Genomic DNA, 23,658 nt, shown 5'->3' with positions numbered 1-23,658 from the left:
CTTCATAGGGCTTTCAGCCCTCTCTAAGCGGTTTACAGAGTCAGCATATCGCCCCCAACAACAATCCGGGTCCTCATTTTACCCACCTCGGAAGGATGGAAGGCTGAGTCAACCCTGAGCCGGTGAGATTTGAACCGCTGAACTGCAGATAACAGTCAGCTGAAGTGGCCTGCAGTACTGCACCCTAACCACTGCACCACCTCGGCTCCAAATGTGGGAAAACACCATACATTTACCAACTACTTACCTGATGAGATTGCAACAAATGCTCAGGATAAATAGCAATAGCACTTCTGTACTGCTTCACAGTAAAATGTGAACCCTCTCTAAGCAGTTTACAGAGTCAGCATATTGCTGCCCCCCCAAAAAAAAAATTGGGTCCTCATTTTATCCACCCTATCCTGAAATTTTATTGATTGTAAGCTACTTCAAGATTTTAATAATAGGTAGCAGTATTCAAATATATTAAATGAATAACTTAACTACATATATATATATTGGTGGTTATCTTTTGCCTCCTCTGGCTTAAACTAATACTTCTTATCGTTAGGCTCCAGAACAGCAAAGGCAGATCACTCTTAAATCAACTCAAGCTGCAGGTGACCGAGGAATGTGAGTTCTTAAATTTTTTTTTTTCTGTTATACATTTTTGAACCGTCTCAAACTTAATTTAGAAGCAAAGCATAGCACATTTTGTCCCGTCTCTTTAGTTTTCCTCTTTCATAAGAATGAAAGTTGCTGAGTTTCTACTAATAGTGACAATAATAAAGACCACCAAATGGGTATTTCCAAACCTTTTTTTCCCATTGGAAAGGGCAAATTCCATTGCACAAACAATTAATCTTTAAGTTATAACACCTGTAGACAAATTTGTGATGCACCACAATATCATAAACTAGAGCAGTGTTTCTCAACCTTGGTAACTTAAAGATGTCCAGACTTCAACTCCCAGAATTCCCCAGCCAGCGAATGCTGGCTGGGGAATTCTGGGAGTTGAAGTCCGGACATCTTCAAGTTGCCAAGGTTGAGAAACACTGAACTAGAGGAATCCAGAGTGGTCAATAATGGTCAAGATGGTCACTATCATACAATCGGCTACAGTTCAAGTTCTTTCTGCTCCTCTCCCTGATTCCTGCCACTTCCCACAATACCTGTGCCATGAAGAATTATGCTCAGCTTTCCTTCATAAGGCTGTTGCGCTGAGAAACATGTATCAAAAGATGTCCAGAACTGTCAAGAGGCTGGGGCACTTCTCCTTTGAGGGAAGATTTCTACCTTTTAATCTTTTTTACGGAGAAAGAAAAAAAAAACAAAGTCTAGAATTTTTGGGGTTGAGTTGGTTGGTTTTTCCTTTACTAAAGAGAAGCTGCCTTGTACTCATGATTATATGCCTAAAACATCCACTAACATATGGTTCCCCGACAAATGCGCGCTCAACAAAAGCGCGCCCAACGAAACCGCAGCGACAAAACCGCGAGTTCTAAAGCGCGGCGAACAATGAGCGCAGAAGCACGCCGACAACAGCGCGCCAACAGAAGCGCGCTCTAAACTTAACCCTGAACCTAACCCTTACCTTAACTTAAATCGCGCTTCTGTCGGCGCGCTGTTGTTGTCACGCTGTTGCCGGCGCATTGATGATGTTGTGGTTTCGTCGCTGCGGTTTCGTCAGCTCACTTTTGTCGTCCGCGCATTTGTTGGGTCACACTAACATATCATTTTGGATTATTTCTAGAGCTAGTACTTCAGATCCACCAACAGCCAACATCAAGCCAACTCCTGTTGTGTCGACCCCGAGCAAAGTGACAGCTGCTGCCATACCTGGGAACAAGCCCACCCCAAGGGCTAGCATCCGTCCAATGGTTACACCCGCTACCGTCACCAACCCTACAACTACTCCAACGGCTACCGTTATGCCAACAACACAAGTGGAGACTCAGGAAGGTAATTTCTGATTGAAGCGTACTGAATTAAAAAATAAATGTAAAGACATAATGAACAAATGCTTACTGTTTGTAAGAAATTGGATCAAAGTCAGAAGGTTGGCCCAACTGCTAGTATACAGCACTATATAAAGCTCCTTAATTGCTTAAAGAAAGAAAATGTATATCCAGGTTGAAATTGAGAAAACCACAGATATGTGAAAGGTCATCATAATACTTAGGTGTCCTTAATTCAAGTATTTTATGCAGCCTAAATCTTCTCATTAAAGTCTAAAGATCTCTGGATAGTATCATGTGAAATAGCATCATTGCAAAAATCTACTTAAAAACCAGTTTAAAAGTGTGAAAAGATGAGAAATGGAACTTGAAAAAAACATAATTTGGTGGCCTGTAATATGAACTCTTTTATGATGGAAAGGATAACTTATTAGAACGCATATCTGTTAATTCTAGGTGGTTCTGTTCCTTGGTGAAAATAGCATGCATTTCACAGTGACAATGTCTAATGCTTTTTGTTGCATATTTAATCATAAATCTTAACATTGTAAGAGATGCTTGTCTCAATATTTAAATGTCATACTATATTAACATGAGTCATATTGCAGTATAACAGTTACCTGAGGATAGAAAATTGAAATATAGATTAATTTGACTCTATCAGCAACATCACTATACCAAGGTGGCGCAGTGGTTAAATGCAGCACTGCAGGCTACTGCTAGATCAGCAGGTCAGCGGTTCAAATCTCACCGGCTCAGGGTTGACTCAGCCTTCCATCCTTCCGAGGTGGGTAAAATGAGGACCCAGATTGTTGGGGGCAATATGCTGACTCTCTGTAAACCGCTTAGAGAGGCCTGAAAGGCCTATGAAGCGGTATATAAGTCTACTGCTATTGCTATTGCTATTTTAAGAAAGTGAGATGACATAACTTCTAGATTTTTTCCCCTCATTCTGAGCCGAGATTCCAGCCTTCACCTTAAGCAGTGAAAGTGACCAGTGTCCTAACTTCATTTTCAGCCATGCAGTCAGAAGGACCAGTTGAACATGTTCCAGTCTTTGGAAGCACAAGCGGATCTGTGCGTTCCACCAGCCCCAATGTGCAGACATCTCTTTCCCAGCCCATCCTGACGGTCCAGCAGCAAACTCAGGCCACAGCTTTCGTACAGCCTACCCAACAGAGTCATCCTCAGATCGAACCAACAGCTCAAGAACCATCCCCAGCCATCATGGAGGTGGTGCAGAGCTCCCAAATGGAAAGACCTTCTACCTCAACGGCAGTGTTTGGCACAGGTTAGGTCGCTGCCTTGGTGGGACATTCTCCAGGGGTTTGGGGTTTTGTTGCACTCCCCTCGGAAGGTATTAGCTCCGGGATGAGTGTGAAACTGAGATCTTGCTTAATGTCAGGGCTGCTTCCCTCAGTAACCAAAAAAGAAACCAACTCCATTTTGCAGAATTAAGAGTACTTTTACTGGTCATGAGTAGATAGTAGCTAGGCAAAGCAAGATCTGAGGCAAAAGCGCATGTAATCATAGATATCAATATGTAACCCAGCCCCCTCCTCTTGGTAACCCCATCCCATAGTCCAGTGCGTACACCCCACGGGTGTCATGTGGGAGACATCTTCAAAAAGCATCATCAGGTCGGTATGCTGCACAGTTCGCCTTGGTGGCAACTCCTCTATCTGCAGCATGCGCAGTGGATAGTGAGAACAGCTCCCTTTTGACAGTCACTCCTGCACTGAACACTTCCCCCACTCAAATACCATGCCCCCCCCCTCCCCGTTTCAATGGCAGCCGAAAGCAAGCAGCAAAACAGAGGCTGACATCAGTTTTCTGGAAACCACCACATCCACCTTCTGCCTTCAGTTGTCTAGATTCAATTCTCAAATAGTCAGGAAAAAAAACACCTCACTTTCGCTGGGAGTTGAAACCTATCTAGATTGTACCCAGATTAGGAAATATTTGTATGATAGCAATAGCACTTAAGAGTTATATACCACTTTACAGCCCTCTCTAAGCAGTTTATAGAGTCAGCATGTTGCCCCCAACAATCTGGATCTTTATTTTACTGACCTCGGAAGGTTGGAAGGCTGAGTCGACCTTGTTATGATATAAATGATGACCACATGATGTAAAATTAAGCGGTTCTACCACAAAACCGCGGACGACAAAATCGCGGTCGACGAAAGCGCGTATGTGATGTCATCACAGCGCGACGAAAAAGATCAAAAAATGTAAAAATAAAGCTAAAACCTTCCCCTAACCCCCCCAAACCTAACCCTAAACCTAACCCTTAACGTAACGAAAAACCTAACGCTAACCCTTAACCTAACGCTAAACGTAACGCTAATGCTCTAACCCTAACCCTCTAACCCTTAACCTAACCCTAACCCTTAACGTAACGAAAAACCTAACGCTAACCCTTAACCTAACGCTAAACGTAACGCTAACGCTCTAACCCTAACCCTCTAACCCTAACCCTTAACCTAACCCTAACCCTTCACCTAACCCTTACCTTTATGTGAATCGGCTTGCTGTAATTTAATTTTTATTTCAATTTTTCGATCTTTTTCGTCGCGTTGTGATGACGTCACATACGCGATTTCGTCGACCGCGCTTTTGTGGAACGCGCTTTTGACGGGTCACGAAATTAAGCAAGTATTTTCAGCATTTTAGAAGTGTCGATTATAAGCAGCCATTCATTCATCATGCAACCAACTATTCATCAAAAGAAGAAACTCTATAGCCACTGTTCGTTTTTTTTTTCTTTTTCTTAGATCTTTAATGTGATGTATTTGACTAAAGGGAAACATTATTCTCTTTCAGTTTCAGCAACTCCCAGTTCGTCTCTGCCTAAGCGAGGACGAGAGGAGGAAGAGGAGAATAATGTTGAAAACTCAGAACAGATTCCCGAGGAAATGGTTGATTTGCCTCTTGCAAAGAAACTGAGAACTGTGCAGAGAGTTGGGCCAGAGGTATGTAAGGGGAATTACTGGGTTATGAGCATCTCAAGGGGGGAAATGCAGTCTTAGATATTGGCTTTCAACCATTTTGAATATCAGACTGTATTAATTGATCATGTCGTTTCCTTTTGCGACCTTCTGACAAGCAGAGTCAGTGGAGACGCCAGATCATTTAACAAACAAGTTAGTAACTTAACAGCTGCAGTGATTAACACCTGTGGCAAGAATGGTCCTAAAATGGGGCAGAACTCACTTTTCCGCTTAGCAACAGAAATTTTGGGTTCGTTTGTGGTTCATAGGTCAAGGGACTATCTCTATAAGCATAATCTTTATTGTCATTGTACTTAAACGAAATTGGCTACCATGTTTCTCATTAAAATTGTCTTACATATTCATTTGTCAGCTATCAAGTGTCAAGTAATAAAGTGATTGCAGATTTAAGTGATCTGTATTGGACCAGTTTTTAATAATTAAACATCTTTAATATTGACAACTGACCATGTTATTTAAAACTTAAAAAGGTTTGACTTTGGTATTCATGGATCAGTAACAATATTAACTAAGGTTTGCAAATTATCACAGTTACAGTAGTAGCCTCTACTGTAAAATACTGTGTTTTTGATGTGCAGTGTACATGATCTTAATATTTCCCCAATTAACGTCATTCATTTCTATATTTCAGGAGGAAGTGACTGCAGAAGAGAGCACGGACCGAGAAATAGAGGCTCAGGCTTACAATCAGGATTCGCAGGATTCCATCGACGAAGTAAGTTCCTGATTGCAGGAACAATTTCCACGTCTTATTTGTCTGTTGTAGCAACATCCAGAAATATCCACGTGAATGAATTAGGGTTGCTTAACAATTTTTTCCCTCCAGCAATGGTGTCCATAGCTCCTCCAATCCTCATATAATTTTTATTATAAGAGGATTTTACATGGGCCTTTGAAAAATATCCCCTAATACTGCAGCACAGGAGGTGCTACCAGAAGAGTGTATCAAAGCAGCGTATATGTGTGTATGCATATATACATGATACGTTTGCATATAATACTGTACTTCTCAGCCTTTTACTCAAGTACAGCCGTGACCCGTCAAAACCGCGCTCGACTAAACCGCGCCCGATTAAACCACGTTGCTGACGTCATCAACAGGGCGACAACAGCCAGCGCGGAGAAAGAAGGGTGCTTTAAATAGCGCTTTGAAAGCAAGCCGATTCAACTTACGGTAAGGGTAAGGTTTAGGGTTAGGTTAAGGGTTAGGGTTAGGTTAAGGGTTAGGTTAAGGGTTAGGATTACGGTAGGTTTAGGGTTAGGTTTAGGATTAGGTTTAGGATTAGGTTTAGGGGGGTTAGGTTTAGGTTTAGGGGTTAATTTTAGGTTTAGGGTTTACAGCGTGCTTCTGTCTCCGCGCTGTTGTCGCCCTGCTGATGACATCAGCGACGCGGTTTAATCGGACGCGGTTTAGTCGAGCGCGGTTTTGTGGTGGAACCAAGTACAGCTAGTCCTCACTTAGCAACCTCAATTGGGACTGGCAACGAAGTAGTTGCTAAACAGGATAGTGACATCTACTTGTATAAGTCATGCCTACTAATTTAAACTTCTACGAGTTGGTGCAACTGCTCCATCCTTTCTTTCTCTGGGGAAACTTTCCTTTGCATTGCTATTCTCCTGGCAGGCATATCTGATTTCTTACTACCCTCTTGCTTAAACCAGCAGCTTCGTAGCTCTACTCAGTGATTAGGAGGGACTAGGAGGTCTTTGCAGTAGTTAATTCCGCTTTGCCTTAAATACCTGTCAATTCAGGGACATACCCTCTGAAGAAAGATGTTCTGAAACGGCTGGTCACATGGCTTCAAGGTGCTTCGTGTTTCTCTCCGTGTTCATTCTTAAAAGTTTCACACAATAGTTTCCACTTAACCTATAGGCTTCAAAGTCAAGGAAGCATAGTAGTGTCCATGGGGCGAAGAGGACAAGGGAAGGGAGTCAAGCAGGGGTCGGTTTCAACCGGTTCGCGGCGGTCCCCACGGACCGGTTGGTTGGTGAACCCGGAAGTAAGTAACTTCCGGGAACGCCGAAGGGCCTGCCCGCGGTCCTTACCGGTCTTTGAAGGCTTCTGCGCTTCCACGCAGGCGCATGGCACATACAGCGCCTGCGTGATTCTCCGCGAGCAGCTGAAGCATCGCGCAGGTGCTAAGACGCATGCGTGAACTGCGCGCGTGCACGAGGAAGCCGTTGGAATGGGATGAGCAACCCACCACTGGAGTCAAGTGATGTCAGCAGTGTTGCAGTGGAAGCCCCACCCCTTTTCTTCCTGCACGGTGATGTCACGTATTCAAAAGGGGCAAAGTTTGTAATGCAGAGCCCAATTATTACTAGTACGTTGCTCAAAATCGAAGCGTGGCTTCTTCCTTGGAGCAGATGAAACCCCAGTTTCCTATTTGCTGCAGCCTTTAAAACTGAGCTAGTGAAGGTTTTAGCCCCCACGAAGAGCCTTTCTTTCATTTGTGTTCATTTGTGAAAGAGAAGAAGAAAAAAAAAGGTGTGAGGATGGTTGTTAATAGTATTTTGTTTTAATTTCCCTGATCGCTATTGTCTTCCTCTTTATTGGAAGGGTGTCACGCAGGGCGAGTATACGCCCATGGAGGATAGTGAGGAAACTTCTCAGTCCCTCCCTATAGACCTTGGACCTCTTCAATCAGATCAGCAGAATACAGCCTCATCCCAAGAGTGTCAGGGCAAGAGAGATGATGTCATTGTCATTGACAGTGATGATGAAGAGGATGAAGATGAGGAAAATGATGGAGAAGCAGAAGTAATTTGTACTACATTTATTTTCTTACTTAGTGCGGACCTGTGAGTGAAGAAGCAATTATTTAACACCCCCCCAAATTCCTATGATAGCTCCTCAGTTTCTACGTATTCTCTCTCATTGAGTCTTATTGTCTTAGTTGTGGCTTTTGGCAGGGACTCTAAAAGCAACCATTACGTATCTTTAAATATCTTTACATATCATTACATATCTTTAAAGCCAACTAATTCATCAGACTTTTGATATTTTTACTAATGTAAAAATGCATCACTGTTTTATTCCTAAATGTTACAGAAATTCTGAATTGAAGGTTGTGTTTCCAACTGCCGCTGCTAGGAATAATTTCAGACATTCATCCGAGAATGCAGTTATAGTTTCACTTGTATGACCCTTTCTGCCTTTTGTGACAATTATAACACTTTTATTATTTGAAATATCGCCGCTTTTAATTCTCAAAGAAAGATCCCTTTTAGTTCCCAAAGCCCATTACTTCATCGCATTGTGCATGGTGTTCGGTATACTTAAGAGAAAACATTTTTTTTTTTTTAGGAATATGAAGAAGATGAGGATGAGGACGAGGATGAGGATGATGAAGACACAGGAATGGGAGATGAAGGTGAAGATAGCAATGAAAGCACTGGCAGTGTGGATGGCAATGATGGGTACGAAGCAGATGATGCTGAGGTATGAATATTATTTGTTGCTGAGCTGGATAAAAATGATTCTGAAAATCACCTTTTACATGCAAATCTACTTTAACTTCTTGGGGAAAATAGCAACAGCAGTTAGACTTATATACCGCTTCATAGGGCTTTCAGCCCTCTCTAAGCGGTTTACAGAGTCAGCATATTGCCCCCAACAACAATCCGGGTCCTCATTTTACCCACCCAAGGATGGAAGGCTGAGTCAACCCTGAGCCAGTGAGATTTGAACAGCCGAACTGCTGAACTGCAGTCAGCTGAAGTAGCCTGCAGTGCTGCACTCTAACCATTGCACCACTCGGCTCATCAATATATTCTCAGAGTTCTCATAGCACTGATCTGTTGTAGAAAATGACAGGACACCCACGCCAGCTCTTCAGAGAAGGAATAGTTTATTTGCGCAGGTTCATAGCAAAGAATAAATGGCCTGAACACTGAGTGAAATTCAGGAACTTTCTTATATAGTTTATCACTTTCAGCTAAAGCCATCTGTTAGTTTTGGAAACACCCCTTAAGATTTGCCCTTGAGTTACAGAAAGTATGTCTACAAGATGTCATAATACATGGGTCAGCTAACGGACATGCATAGCTCGTATTTTGAGGAACTAACAATATGTGTCTACCAAACAGATTAACAGCCAAGCCAGCAGATGGGCTAAAATAGATGTTTTGCCTCAGCATATTTCATGTACAGACTTCCTTCTAACCCGTGTCTAACCGCACTATGTCCTAAAAGCAAACCTTGCAATTTCTATGTGAACAGTTAAAGCTTAATATCATGAAACCCTAGTTTGGTTCAGGCTTGAGGCCTACCTTGGTTCAGTCTGCCACCTCAGATAGGTAGACAGATAGACAGTATAGGTAGATGGAGGAAAGAAACAAGAATCATTGAAAAGAATATAACAAAACTCAAAAAAATAATAGTTATGAGTAAAATAAGAGGGTTAAGAATGGTGAAATTCAAATGAAATACAATAGAAGGGGAAATAATACAAGGTAAGCGGTATCGATTGATGATTGCTATTATAAAGAACAGGAAGTTCCTTATTGTGTTGTATAAATGTGGTGTACGTCTAATTTTTGTGTGTGTGTACTTTACATGTTTGTTAATAAAAGTCTTTTGGAAAAAAAAGACAGATAGCCATTTGGCTTGAAACACTGGAGGTAATTTTTCAGTTCAGAAAGAATTCACGGGAGGAAACGTCAATTTTTTCCCTCTCCACCCCTGTTGCTATTACAGCTAATTTCTGATATCCACTCTTTACTTATTTCAGGGTGCTGATGGGATGGATCCAAGTACAGAAACTGAAGAGAGCATTGCTGGAGGTGAAAGCAGCCAGAGGGCGGCTGACTCCCAGAACTGTGGTATGATGAACTGTATGTTTTCTGTAATAGTTTAAAGGAAACAATCTTTTGGGCAGGTTATTCACTAGAGGTATCCATGTTTTATGCCCTTGATTTTAGAAAAAATATGTATAAATGGTTTTAAGTCTTTGAAATCCTTTTAAAACTTTATATATATGATGGAAGCAGTTAGCTTCCTCCCATAATTGGGGCTTACCAGGGGTTGTAAAAATCTAATAGATACCTTTCACCCTGGCTTCGCTGATAAACGGATAAGAGCCTGTGGCCTAATGGCTAAGATCTCTGCCTAGTGTGCCTAGTATGCCATATAGTCCAGGTTCAAATCCCAGTAAGGGTGTGGCTAGCTGATGAGAGCTAAATAGCTTGAAATAGATCTATACTAGTCTCCCTTTATTTATTTATCAGCACAAATAAAAAAATTATATATATATATATATATATATATATATATATATATATATATATATATATATATATATATATATATATATATATATATATATATATATATATATATATATATATATATATATATATATATATATATATATATATATATATATATATATATATATATATATATATATATTTGGCTCATTGCCTCTGATTTTTTTTATTGGATGAACATCTTAATTCCTTATCTCAACTAAGCAAAGATGTTTTGAAATCTCTGAAAATTTAAAATCAGGCCCTTCTGCCTTGACAAAATTATCTTGTTTTGTTAGCTCAAGCGTCAGGGTTCCAAATAGCGTCCAAAATTAAATCAGAGTCCAAGCCCCAGCATACCTTCGAGACCGCCTACTGCCACATACCTCCCAGCGGCCAGTAAGATCCCACAGATTGGGCCTCCTTCAGATGCCGTCAGCTAAACAGTGTCGGCTGGCGGGCCCCCGGAGGAGAGCCTTCTCTGTGGCTTCTCTGACTCTTTGGAACCAGCTCCCCCCAGAGATCCGGACCATACCCCCTCTCATGGCCTTCAGGAAAGCTGTTAAAACCTGGCTGTTCCAGCAGGCCTGGGGGCTGTTGACCTCACTGTTGAGGTCCAGCACTGATTAGAATGAATGTATGAGGTGTTCGTATTTTAAACCGTGTTTTTTTTTCCGTTATGTGTTCGTTATGTGTCTTTTTTTTTCTCTTTTTTGTAAGCCGCTCGGAGTCCTTTGGGATTGGGCGGCATATAAATTTTATAAATAAATAAATAAATAAATAAATAAGGCAAAAGTATTGCTCAAAGTTTCAATGTATTAAGAGAGCCATGTTGGCACACATGGGAAAACCCGAATCTGAAAGCTTCCCGGTTTTCCCCACCCAGTTGAAAGTTCCAAGATCTTACCCCCACACCCACAATTCCATCCCATGGTCCAATCTCCCGCTGCCATGTTGGCAGCCTCCACCCATCCAATTCTGGTTAGGTGCAGAGACAAAGGATGACCTTGGCTTTCTAGAAAGAATTTTGTTGTGGACTACATAGTATATGACTCCTTATGATCCCCCCCCTCCCATTTCCCCTCAATGGAAATTCCCCCCATGAATTGTAAGCCGCCCTGAGTCCCCTCAGGGAAAAGGGCGGCCTATAAATCACAAATAAAATAAAAAATAAATGGAAAATGCATAGCAGAATAATAGAAAGTATGGCAGGCCAAAGATATGGCTGCAGGCCTGACATGTTTTTTTGTTGGTGATATATTAGCAATAGCAGTTAGACTTATATACCGCTTCATAGGGCTTTCAGCCCTCTCTAAGCGGTTTACAGAGTCAGCATATCGCCCCCAACAACAATCCGGGTCCTCATTTCACCCACCTCGGAAGGATGGAAGGCTGAGTCAACCTTGAGCTGGTGAGATTTGAACTACTTCAGACAGCTGAAGTAGCCTGCAGTGCTGCGTTCTAACCACTGCGCCACCTCGGCTCTATATATTGAACTACTCATCCAAGAAAATATAATTGAGAGTGGTTTAGGAAGCAAGAAATGATTTGGAGTTACAAATGTGCCTTTGTAATTATAATTATAATCTAAACATAAGTAATTATATATATATATATATTTCCATATCCATCAGGCGATGGGAGCACAGGTACCGTAGAGTCTACGTTCTCTCAGGAAAGCCCAAGGGAACAGCAACCAACTTCTGCTTCTGAGAGACAAGTTCCCCGTCCACCTCGACCTCATCCTTTACCTCCACGATTAACTATCCATGCGATTCCTGCTCCACCTCAGGAACTGGGACCTCCAGTACAGGTGCGCGAATCACAGGGAAGGCTACACTGAAATTGTTCTTGCCCCTGTCGCTTTGAAAGATTGCTCTTTGCTTATTTGTATCTGCAAAATACAAATCCTCTCTTGGGTAGTTATGATGTAGTGAAGCCAAGTTCTATTTTTCTTTATATGTTTTACAGCATATTTGCACAAAAAGAGCAATAAAAATGCTCGGGATTATTGTGTTTGGCATATATTTCAAAATTTAACCCTTTTAAACTAAAATATAAATGATAAAAGGATATTATTTCTGCATATTTATCCAACGGGCCCAATTTACATAATAGTTTACCATGTTTGCAATTCATAACACTCCAAAACGTGTTCAACATGAATGTTGGGCTATCCAGAGATTTTTTCCCCTTATGTTGGTGAAGCTAGATAGAGAGCTAGAGATCCTTAGGTTAGGATAGAGAGAGAGATAAAGCTTTTAATTTTAATTTTAATGGAAGATCAAGTTACTCTGTATTCTTTATAGCAATGTGAGATTTGAGTTCAAATTTCCTAGTTGTACAATGCAATCCTACGCAGCCCTCTTCAGAAGGAAATCCTACTAAGAAGATTCAGTAAGCAAGTAAAGCAATCCATTTACACGTATAAATGGGCAGTCTAGGGCCCTTCAAATGTTTTTGCACTGTCATCACCCTCATATCCTCCTCATCAGCACAGATAGTGGTCACTGGAGCCAAACAACTTAATAGTGGAGGACCAAAGATTGCGTTTGATGTCTGGGGTTGTGTCTTGCCCCCCTGCTGTTACATACTGCTATTTTAGTTTTATTCTGGCTATTCCCCTTCCCCAATTCAGATCCATTGGCCTAAGTTTTCTTAAGTTTCTACATTGCCTAACCCCAGTGGGCTATCCAAAACACATCTCTGGGCCTTTGTTCTGTGCTTTCATATTATCTCTCCTAAATGCATCAGCCTCTCCAAAAGGATTGGTACTGTTTAAGGATAAAGGAGAAACAGAGTTCATCTCTCCTCTTGCTCTCTTGCTTCCTATTAGATGATGTGGTACATCTAATGCTTGTTTATTTTGTGCAATGAATCTAGACAATTTAGAAGAGTCGTCCAGAGGAAGTTCATTAATAGCAATAGCACTTAGACTTACATACCGCTTCGTAGTGCTTTCACAACCCTCTCTAAGCGGTTTTACAGTCAGCATATTGCTCTCAACAATCCGGATCCTCATTTTACCAACCTCAGAAAGATTTGAACCGCCGAACTGTAGCTAGCAGTCAACTGAAGAACTCTGCAATGCTCCACTTTAATCACTGTGCCACCTTGGCTCTTTTTGAAGTAGTTCTTTAAAGATAGGATGTTCTAGAATGTGATTTTAAAGTGAACCAAATTGACTGTGATTTTGTGGTTTCGAGTCTGAATGTTGTATAGTGTAGCGTTTAGATTTTCTGGATATTACATTTCTCCTCACCAGGAAAGAAAGCCTTAAAATGCTCACGCATGCTTATTTTAAGCAGAAATATATTTCTAAATGCCAGAGAATGTCTATCTGAGAAAATACATCAGAATTCATAGTCAAGTGTAAACCTATGATTTCAAAAAACAGATTAGCAGGAAAATCGATTCAAAGATAAAACGTTTGCAGAACTGATAATGGCTGACTTCATACTTGCATTCTGTGATATCTGGGGAAAGCAATAACCAGCATAATACTGAACCATAAATCATTGTTAAGCACTATGGCTAGATGCTTCTAGCATTTCAAGCTAAAATCAACCAAGTCACATTTTGGAATAGCACAATGGAAGAATCCAATCAGTCTCAAAAGAGAACAATATCCCCAACCCTATATTTTTTTTTAAAAAACTGACATTTTCTACCGAAATCACTGAAGCATTTTTACATTTTTCTTGGCTACGCAGAGGATTCAAATGACTCGGAGGCAGTCTGTGGGACGTGGACTCCAGCTAACTCCAGGCATAGGCGGCATGGTAAGTAATTACCATTTCTAAATACAACATTTGTATTTCCCCCGTGTTATGGCAGTCCCTTAATTTACTGCTCTGATTCCCTGCACTGTTAAAAGGATCTTATTGAGAGTCCAGAGGTGTTGTTTGAAATAAGTTCCATTTTGGTTGAAGAAAAAACAATATGTGTTTGAGTTGAAAAATGAAAAAGGCTTTGTAATAAAGACGTGCCTATCCCCTCCGATTAAAAATGGTTTGGTGATGATACTGCAGCAAATACTCCCATTCCCAAGTGGACTTCAGTGGGACTGCCTCCCTGCTGGAATTTGGAGTATTTCTCACCACTAAAATGACCTATTCCTGTTTCGTGACACGACAAAAGCGCGCATGACAAAACCGCGTCGCTAAAACTGCGACATCAACGCACCGGTGACAGCGCGGCGACAGAAGGGCGATTTAAGTTAAGGTTAGGGTTAGCGTTACGTTTAGGTTTAGGTTTACAGCGCGCTTCTGTCACCGTGCTGTTGTCATCGCGATTCAGCGCTCATTCGACGGAGCGCTTTAGAACTCGCGGTTTTGTCACCGGGGTTTAGTCAGTCGCGCCTTTGTCGGTCGCCCTTTTGTCGGTGAATCTTCCTGTTTAATTGGGATGGCACTCTTTTATCTGCTGGTATAATCTATTTTGTTTCCTTACCCTTAATAAACCAGATGGGTCAAAGGTTTAGTAACAGCCCTGTATTCTTTCAGTACAAAATTCTTCAACTGGAATGTTTTAGTTATTCCAGAGTTTCAAGTTTTTCGGTGATCCAAAGCACAGACTGCTGATTTATAAAAGTAATCTAACCTTTAAAAAATTTGTTTAATGGGGGACATGACGTGACTGATGATACTTTTAAAGGAAAACAATGTCAACAGCTGTTAATATCTCTTTCTAGCAGCAGCATTTCTTTGATGATGAAGACCGGACAGTTCCAAGCACTCCAACATTGGTGGTGCCACATCGTACAGATGGATTCGCAGAAGCAATTCAGTAAGTGGATTCTGACCAGCAAAAGACCAGCAAGCCTTTTAAATCCTACAGAATGTATAGATTTCTTCACTTGGTATATATTAATTCTATCTCTTACTTTATTTATTTGTTTGTTTGTTCAATTTGTATAGCCACCTGTTCTGACCCCCCTTGTCCCACACCAACACACACTCCGAGCCAAAGATAAGTTATGGCATTTAATTAACAGACAGACAGGTCCTTGGCAGCAAACCGGCACAGACAAGCTTGGGCAGCAATCCAGCACAGATAAGCCGTGGCAGCAATCCAGCCTGCCAAGCTCACAATAATGTTCTCTGAAATTAGTTCCTGCATTGACTTTTGCAAAAGGGGTGTGTGCACAAGTAGTCCTTTTATAGTCCGGAGAGGAACCTAATGACCATCAGCTGAGTGCAATTACCTCCTGAGTGCAATTACTTCCTGTACTTGAACAACTGTTCCTGACTCCTATTAACTCTTCGGTGCCTTTCTGCCCCATAAAACATTTATAGCAGAGCCTCTCGATAGGTTATTGTTCTGACCCCCTCCTCCGTCCAGTAACGAATGCTGAGACAAGCTTAACTGGAATGTACTTTAATAGCAAGACACCAAAACCTCGGTGGCTGAAAGCCAAGCAGAACAAACAGATAAGGACCTTGGCAACAACTCAGACAAACTCAGGCAGCAATAAACACAGATAAGGCTTGGCAACAATCCAGCCTGTCAAGCTCACAGTACTGTCCTCCGACATTCAATCCTGCGTTGACTTCTGCAAAGAGGGCCGTGTGCACAAGTATTTTTTTATAGTCTGGAGAGGAGCCTAATGACCACCAGCTGAGTACAATCACCTCCTGTAACTGCGCAACTTTTCCTGACACCTATTAGCTCTTCGGTGCCGGGCATCCAGGAACAACTCACTACTGGCCTCCGGCTCACACTCCCTTGTCTCCTCCCCACTGGTCCAAGGCTCAGGTGCCTCCTGGTGGCCAACCAGCCTCTCTGCGCCCTGCTCGGAGTCGGAACCCTGTCCAGGGTCCTCCACATCCTCCAGAGCCGACTCAGAGGGCCCCTCGCTGTCGGAGTCTGGTGGCAGCTCCAACCGGCTCCTGCTGGGCCACAACAGCCACCCATCTCACATACACGACTCATGGAAAAACAAAAACACAACCAAAGTCGTAATGATGAAAAACATTTAAAAACAATGAAAAATATTAAAGCCATAGGAATGCAATGTTAAACACCCTTATAGAAATATATTCCAGTTGCCAAGAATAATTTACTGTAATTTCTTTATAATTTCAATTTTTTTTCTAACTCTTCTAGTGATGCAGAATTAGTTACTGTTGGGTAAAACGGAATGTAATCTGTCTTCCAGCTCTCCTCAGGTTGCTGGAGTTCCTCGGTTCAGGTTTGGTCCTCCTGAAGATATGCCACAAACCTCTGGACAGTCAGATCTGGGTCAACTTGCATCCCAAGGAGGTATAGATATCTGAACTTCTGTTTTATGTTTAGACGGTGTTCTACATGGGGCAGCCCTTGAAGAGCATTCGGAGACTTCAGCTCGTCCAGAATGCAGCCGCGCGAGCGATTGTGGGTGCACCTCGGTACACCCACGTTACACCTATCCTCCGCAAGCTGCACTGGTTACCGATTGGTCTCTGGATACGCTTCAAGGTGCTAGTCGTCACTTATAAAGCCCTTCATGGTATTGGACCTGGGTACTTGAGAGACCGCCTGCTGCCAATTACCTCCCAAAGGCCCATTAGATCACACAGATTAGGCCTCCTCCGGGTTCCGTCTACCAGCCAATGCCACCTGGCTACTACCCGGGGGAGGGCCTTCTCTGTGGCAGCGCCGGCCCTTTGGCACGAACTCCCCGCCGAGATTCGGACCCTCACCTCTCTCCAGGCTTCCGAAAAGCCGTTAAAACCTGGCTGTGTCAGCAGGCCTGGGGTTGATGAGTTCCCTTCCCCTCTCGATTGTGTGTCTGTTGGTTATTTTAAATGCTTGTATTTGTAGTTCTTGTGTTTTCCTTCCCCTCTTGGGTTTGTGAGCCGCCCTGAGTCCCGCTGGGAATAGGGCGGCATATAAATAAAACGAAACCTGAAACCTGTTCTGTTCAAGTCAGTGTAGACTCTTGGTGGCCATCTGGACAAGTCCCTGCAGTTTTCTTGACAAGATTTCAGAAGTTTGCTAGTATCTCCTTCTTAGGCCTGAGAGAGAGAGTGGTCTCCCAGCTGGCTTTGCTCTTGTCTCCTAGTTTCTTGCCTTATCCTTTAACCACTATACCAAAATACCTCCCTTTATTTTTAGTAGGCGGCATTAAACGTAGGTCAAAAAGAACTCAAACTGGAGAACTTTCTGCTGCCATTTTAGCAATAGCAATAGCAGTTAGACTTATATACCGCTTCATAGGGCTTTCAGCCCTCTCTAAGCGGTTTACAGAGTCAGCATATCGCCCCCACAGTCTGGGTCCTCATTTCACCCACCTCGGAAGGATGGAAGGCTGAGTCAACCTTTGAGCCGGTGAGATTAGAACCGCTGAACTGCAGATAACAGTCAGCTGAAGTGGCCTGCAGTACTGCACCCTAACCACTGCGCCACCTCGGCTCTTATTCTCTCATTCTAAGAGAGAAGTGCAAATATGGGGGGAAAAAATCTCTGATACCACTTTTTAGATCATTCACTGCCTTTTTAAAAGCACATACCCACACATTTCTCTACACTCGGTTAGCATTTGCACTGAGGAAATTCTCTAAATCATTCATACAATACGGATATCGAATATAAAAGGGTATGAGAGTTCATATCCCTTAAAACATAGATAATAGGATTTCAAAGGGAACTTTAGCTTGCTACTTTTAATTGTTGCATTAAGCCCAGTATATATATATTTTTTAAAGTCAAAAATGTTTCCCAGATAAATAGCTGTATTTCTACTTTTTCAAAGTTTAGGTGAGTTTTGAATTCCTTTAAAAAAAAAAAACAACGCCTGGCCTTTTCTGTTAAGGTAACATAGAATCAAATGCTTTCTTGGTTGACTATTGTGCCTTTGAGACTGCATCAAAGTATTTTTTTCCCCCAAATTTTTGATAGGGCTAGGAATGTATGAAACACCTCTCTTTCTTGCCCATGAAGAAGAATCAGGAGGGCGTAGTGTCCCAACAACTCCACTACAAGTTGCGGCACCTGGTGAGCTCCCTTTCTAGAGATTATGCATTCCTAATAGCGTCATTAGAACAGAATGTTTATAGAAAGAAATGGTACTATTTGGTGGGAAACAGATGTTGGTTCTTTTAATCCAGAGAAACACTGGCTAATAGTTCTCAAGTTGAGGTTAAAAACAAAGACATCTCTGTAAGTAGAGAAGCATCTGGGATGTTAAACTTCTTATGGTCTTGAACAAAGAATCCTTTATTTTTCAGGGAGCGTTAAGGGCATTTTTAGAAAAAGAAAAATCAGAAAATCTTAACTGATCTCTAGAAAGTTTGTATCAAGGATCGAAGTTTATTATCACATAACAAAAAGTGTAGTTTATGACCCTCTACTTTCCTCCAGTCCTCTGATGCTGTGTCTATTCATAAACAGATACCTGTTTTTCACGTAAAATCCCACAAATCCCTAATTCATATTTGTTCTGACCCCCCTCGTCCTACACCAGAGCACACCGAGACAAAGATACTTCAAGGATTTATTAACACACAGACTAGACCTTGGCAGCAATCCAGCACAGATTAGATGTTGGCAGCAATCCAGTACAGACTAACCTTGGCAGCAATCCAGCCTGCCAAGCTAGCCACGATAGTTTCTCCAGCTCTAGTAAATACGTTGATTCCTGCGACGAGCGTGTGGAAAGTCATTCCTTTTATAGTCTTGAGAGGAGCCTAATTACCACCAGCTGAGTGCAATTATCTCCTGTAACTGCGTAACTGTTCCTTACGCCTATTAGCTCTCCGTTGTCAGGCATCCAGGACCAACTCCCTTGTCTCCTCCCCACTGCTCCAATGCATGATGTCAGGATCACACTCCCTTGTCTCCTCCCCACTGCTCCAAGGCCCAGGCGCCTCCTGGTGGCCAACCAGCCTCTCTGCGCCCTGCTCGGAGTCGGAACCCTGTCCAGGGTCCTCCACAATCCTCCAGAGCCAACTCATAGGGCCCCTCGCTGTCGGAGTCTGGTGGCAGCTCCAACGGCTCCTGCTGGGCCACAACACATATTTATCCTCTTTCCTACCCCCAAATCAATTCAATACAACCTCCAATTCGATCTCAAGGAAGGCAGAAGGCCATTGCTTTACAACCAGAGACTTCTAAGAACAGATTACAATTTTTTTCTATGATTAAACATGCCCTGAAAACAGTAAACATATTTTTGTTGCATTTGTAATACAGTGATAAGTAATTTTGGGGAAGCTAGGTTCGTTTTCAACTTTTTATGAGAGTCCAGGATCATGATGGGTGGAGTTGGTATTTAATTTGATAGCGCTGGGCTTAATTTGAAAGCAGTGTTAAACCTTTTCAGGGACTTGGTAAGATGCTACACTGTAGGGTGTTTTAACAATAGGTGCAAAGACAGTATTTTTCATATTTTGATGCTGCCAATTATTCCGACCGGCATGTAACAGAAGTAAGCATGTTTAACAATATAAACGTATATAGTAACACACGTTTCTGCTTTCCAAATTTTGGGCCTTTTTATTATAGCATTTGGTGTAATGTGGAGAGAGAAAGGGTCATCTTGGATAGGTTTGGCTTACACTCTGTTCCCCCTGCCCCCTCTCTATTCCCAGTGTCCGTATTTACCGAAAGCGCTTCCGCTGATGCTTCCGAACACGCCTCCCAATCTGTTCCAATGGTAACAACTTCCACTGGCAACTTGTCAACCACTTCAGAATCCGGAACAGGTGATGATGGTGACGAGGTGTTTGTGGAGGCAGAATCAGAAGGGTAAGATGAATGTTTCTGTTGGCTAAGATCAGAGATATCTATCTATATCTATCTATATCTATCTATCTATATCTATATCTATCTATATCTATATCTATATCTATCTATATCTATCTATATCTATCTATATCTATATCTATCTATCTATATCTATATCTATATCTATCTATCTATATTTATCTATATCTATCTATCTATCTATATCTATCTATCTATATCTCTCTATCTATATCTGTATCTATCTATATCTATCTATCTATCTATATCTGTATCTATCTATATCTATATCTATCTATCTATCTATATCTGTATCTATCTATATCTATCTATATCTATATCTATCTATCTATCTCTATCTATCTCTATCTATCTCTATATCTATCTATATCTATATCTATCTATCTATCTTTATCTATATCAATCTATATCTATCTATATCTAATCTATATCTATAGCTATATCTATCTATCTATCTATCTTTAACTATCTATCTATATCTCTATATCTCTATATCTCTATTTATATCTATCTATCTATCTCTATATCTCTCTATCTCTATCTCTATATCTATATCTATATATCTATATCTATATATCTATATCTATATCTATATACCGGTTGAAACCCACCCCTGGTGCCATCGCTAGGTGTGGGTGAACATAAAGTCAGCTGCTTTCAAAGTTAAGTGTTGCATGGTTTTCTGAATAAAATTAAGGTGTTTCAGATGGCCTTAAAAGCCTGGCTGTTCTCCTGGGCTCTAAGACAGGTTGGTTGAAGCCCCTAGTGGGATGTGTTTGTATATCTTTTACGTGTCGTTGTTGTTATTCACATTTCTTCCTTGTGCATCCCTTTTTGTTCTAGAATTTCTTCAGAGGTAGGGCTAGACATTGATAGCCAGCAAGAGGAAGAGTCATCTCAAACTCCTGATGAAGCAGATCTTCCTTCTACCAGTCAAGATCCTCCTTCTAGTTCATCTGCAGGTATATATACCTCCATCAAATCCTGGCTCTAGAGAACCATCATTTGAAGTGTAGGTAGTCACTTAAGGACTGGAAGTTATGATGGAGCCCTCTCCCCCCCCCCCAAAAAAAGCCGTGACCCGACACATGCGCGCCCGCCAAATGCGCGCCAACAAAACCACGCCCACAAAAGCGCGATTAGGGTTAGGGTTATAATGTTGTTTTCACGTCCCACTATGTTGTTTGTTCATGGCGCGTTTTTGTCGGTCGCGCATTTGTCGGTGAACCAAAAAAGCTACTTAGGATCCAGTTCCAGAAGTCCAGTGGCCTGCACATATCCCAGTGGTCACATGACTGCATTTCAGGTGCTTGTCAACTGGCTCATCTATATGGCCGGTTACAACATTTCATATGGCCTTGATTTAGGAATATTTTGCCAATTTCCAACCAACCCTTCTCCCCCCCCCCCCATGGGAACATATGGATTCACTTAACGATTGTGGCGTTCATTTAACAACTACCCAAAACCCATAAAGGTCTGCTGGGTTCCTTGACTTAACAACTGTCATGATTCATGATGGAAATTCTGGTCTACGTTACGATAATAAATTGAGGACTACCCACATGAATTTTCATTGATATGGGTCATCAAACAAAGAATAATTAGGTGTGGTAGAGGGGGAGGGGAAGTAGGGTAGAGGGGAAGGATGGAGGGAAGACGGAAAGTTGGAGGGGGGCGAAAGAAAGGGTGTATGGAGGGCCGAAGAGGTACATTGGGTTTCTATTTTGGGGGGTATTATTGACAAGAGGAATGGCTGTGTTTATTGTTTAATGTTATATGGCCCCGGTTCTGTACAGTATATGTGTGACTGTATGAAAATGGAAAATAAAACTATCTAGATGACAAACAAAGAATAATTGAGCCCCTGATAATTTTGTATTTTTCCACCATTTCAGCTTTTATGGTAGAAAAAAAATTGCAGTCCCTAGATATGAAAAGAAAGAATTGTCACTAATCGTTCTCTGCAACTTAAAGATCCATCGGGGCATGAACTCTGCTTATCAATCCTCCAAATGTTTTACAAAACACTTTTTTTAAAAAGTATATAGAAATTTGCTTGTGTTTCCATTGATTAAAGCTCCATACAAAAAATAACCATTCACCTGTTCACACAACAAAGTTGTGTGTAGGGAAAAAATACTGCCACTTATTTTCTAGTTAAATATTTTATTTGTTATACCCACACACAGTCCTGCGGTACAGAAATCGGGAATAATACTTCTATGACCATGAAAAATCTATACCCCGCTATTTCTTTTGCAGATACAAGCAGCAACCATCCCAAACCCTTCCGACGCGTTAGACTTCAACCTCCGACCTTAAGGGCCGGAGTCCGCGGTCGTCAGTTTAATAGACACAGAGGTGAGTATATTTCAACCCCAGTAGGGCTTAGTTGAATAAGTTAATTACTTAACTGTTGAGAAAAATGAAGTATGGATTTTGACCCCTGCTAGCTTGCATATTGTAAGAGAAGGAATAGCAGAACTTGGCGGCAGAGTGAAAAGAAGGATCAGCCTGGAATCCACAAGCAAACTAGGTCTCATCCCCCTTAAATGCCATTGCTCCTTATCTAACTTATTCAGGTGCTGATCCTTAATTGAGAAGATTAGCAATAGCAGTTAGACTTACATACCGCTTCATAGGGCTTTCAGCCCTCTCTAAGCGGTTTACAGAGTCAGCATATCGCCCCCAACAACAATCCGGGTCCTCATTTTACCCACCTCGGAAGGATGGAAGGCTGAGTCAACCCTGAGCCGGTGAGATTTGAACAGCCGAACTGCAGTCAGCTGAAGTAGCCTGCAGTGCTGCACTCTAACCACTGCGCCACCTCGGGCAGATTCCTGGGCATAGTGATAAATCATCGTAATTGAACCTTCCCATTCATACTTGACATGTATATATACCAACTGGGTTAATCGTTTCAGTTACAAAGAAAATTAAAACATTTAAAGAAAATGAAGAACAGAGTGTAGTAAAGAGATATGACTCACAGTAAATAGCAAAAAAAAAAAAAATACATTATTAGATGGACAAAAAGAAAAAGTGATTTCTAAGCTGAAACTTTTAAAAATTGAAAATCTCGTTAGAAGCAATATTTGCAGTTACATGAAGCTGTTTGTCTTAAACATGGATGTTAATTTCACTTAATGGTAACTAAGGCCTCATTTTTATTAATCGTGTTGCCGTAATTTCCAGAATTCCCAAAACCTGTTCCCATTAATATTTGAATGAAGTTTAGGATAGTCCCCATTCAGTTTCCAGATCTAGTTTTGGTTGAGATAGGTGTAATGGAATAGAATTCTCCAGTCCAAATTGAGGATGTGATGGCTGTTAAGATTTTGACAGATATTCAAAATAAGATAGGGCATGATTATTTTACAGTAGTAATAGCGGCAGGGAAATTCTTGTAATGCAGATGGGTTAAAATATCAAGAGGCAAATAAACATGAATTGAAAGAAATATATAACTGCTGTATCTTTCTTGCAGGTATAACTCATGCAATGGGTGGCAGAGGAGGCCTGAACCGGGGCAATATTAATTAAACGCTGTACAGATTTTGGAAATGGTGTATGCGGTTTAGTCTGCCTTTATTCTGCATTAGTATAATAGCTGCCAAGCTTAAAGCAGCCTTTTTTAAATGTTAAAAAAGGATTGTCGTATGAACATTTGATTGTCTTTTATTAATAAAAGCTAGAGAAACTGTCAC

At 41.4% G+C, this 23,658-nt stretch overlaps 1 protein-coding gene and 1 long non-coding RNA gene across 5 annotated transcripts in view; one reads left to right on the top strand and one right to left on the bottom strand.

Annotated features, from left to right (window-relative positions):
• LOC148043390 (uncharacterized) overlaps positions 1 to 1,609 on the bottom strand; it is a 303,113-nt gene extending 301,504 nt beyond the window's left edge. The window contains exon 1 of the long non-coding RNA XR_015698169.1: positions 1,563 to 1,609. This is a non-coding gene — a long non-coding RNA (uncharacterized LOC148043390). The remainder of the gene's footprint in view (positions 1 to 1,562) is intronic.
• TPR (translocated promoter region, nuclear basket protein) overlaps positions 1 to 23,657 on the top strand; it is a 73,350-nt gene extending 49,693 nt beyond the window's left edge. The window contains exons 35-51 of one of the 4 annotated variants that reach the window (XM_087726182.1): positions 551 to 612; positions 1,733 to 1,941; positions 2,956 to 3,228; positions 4,764 to 4,912; positions 5,583 to 5,666; positions 7,512 to 7,712; positions 8,259 to 8,393; positions 9,685 to 9,775; positions 11,836 to 12,014; positions 13,915 to 13,983; positions 14,898 to 14,989; positions 16,362 to 16,465; positions 18,083 to 18,178; positions 19,774 to 19,930; positions 20,792 to 20,910; positions 22,214 to 22,312; positions 23,439 to 23,657. In XM_087726182.1, the coding sequence (XP_087582308.1) occupies positions 551 to 612; positions 1,733 to 1,941; positions 2,956 to 3,228; positions 4,764 to 4,912; positions 5,583 to 5,666; positions 7,512 to 7,712; positions 8,259 to 8,393; positions 9,685 to 9,775; positions 11,836 to 12,014; positions 13,915 to 13,983; positions 14,898 to 14,989; positions 16,362 to 16,465; positions 18,083 to 18,178; positions 19,774 to 19,930; positions 20,792 to 20,910; positions 22,214 to 22,312; positions 23,439 to 23,494 (2,175 nt within the window). In that variant the 3' untranslated portion in view covers positions 23,495 to 23,657. Of the gene's footprint in view, positions 1 to 550; positions 613 to 1,732; positions 1,942 to 2,955; positions 3,229 to 4,763; positions 4,913 to 5,582; positions 5,667 to 7,511; positions 7,713 to 8,258; positions 8,394 to 9,684; positions 9,776 to 11,835; positions 12,015 to 13,914; positions 13,984 to 14,894; positions 14,990 to 16,361; positions 16,466 to 18,082; positions 18,179 to 19,773; positions 19,931 to 20,791; positions 20,911 to 22,213; positions 22,313 to 23,438 lie in introns of those variants that run through there. The other 3 variants (XM_087726181.1, XM_087726183.1, XR_015698168.1) reach the window with 3 other exon arrangements.
• Position 23,658: the final 1 nt, after the last annotated feature.

This window comes from Thamnophis sirtalis, unplaced genomic scaffold, assembly GCF_051295495.1.
Source record: "Thamnophis sirtalis isolate CommonGarterSnake01/CBP01778 unplaced genomic scaffold, rThaSir2_p1.2 scaffold_12, whole genome shotgun sequence".
Taxonomy (NCBI): Eukaryota; Metazoa; Chordata; class Lepidosauria; order Squamata; family Natricidae; genus Thamnophis; species Thamnophis sirtalis.
The sequence above is the reverse complement of the archived record's forward strand: the minus strand, read 5'-3'. Positions and strand labels throughout refer to the sequence as shown.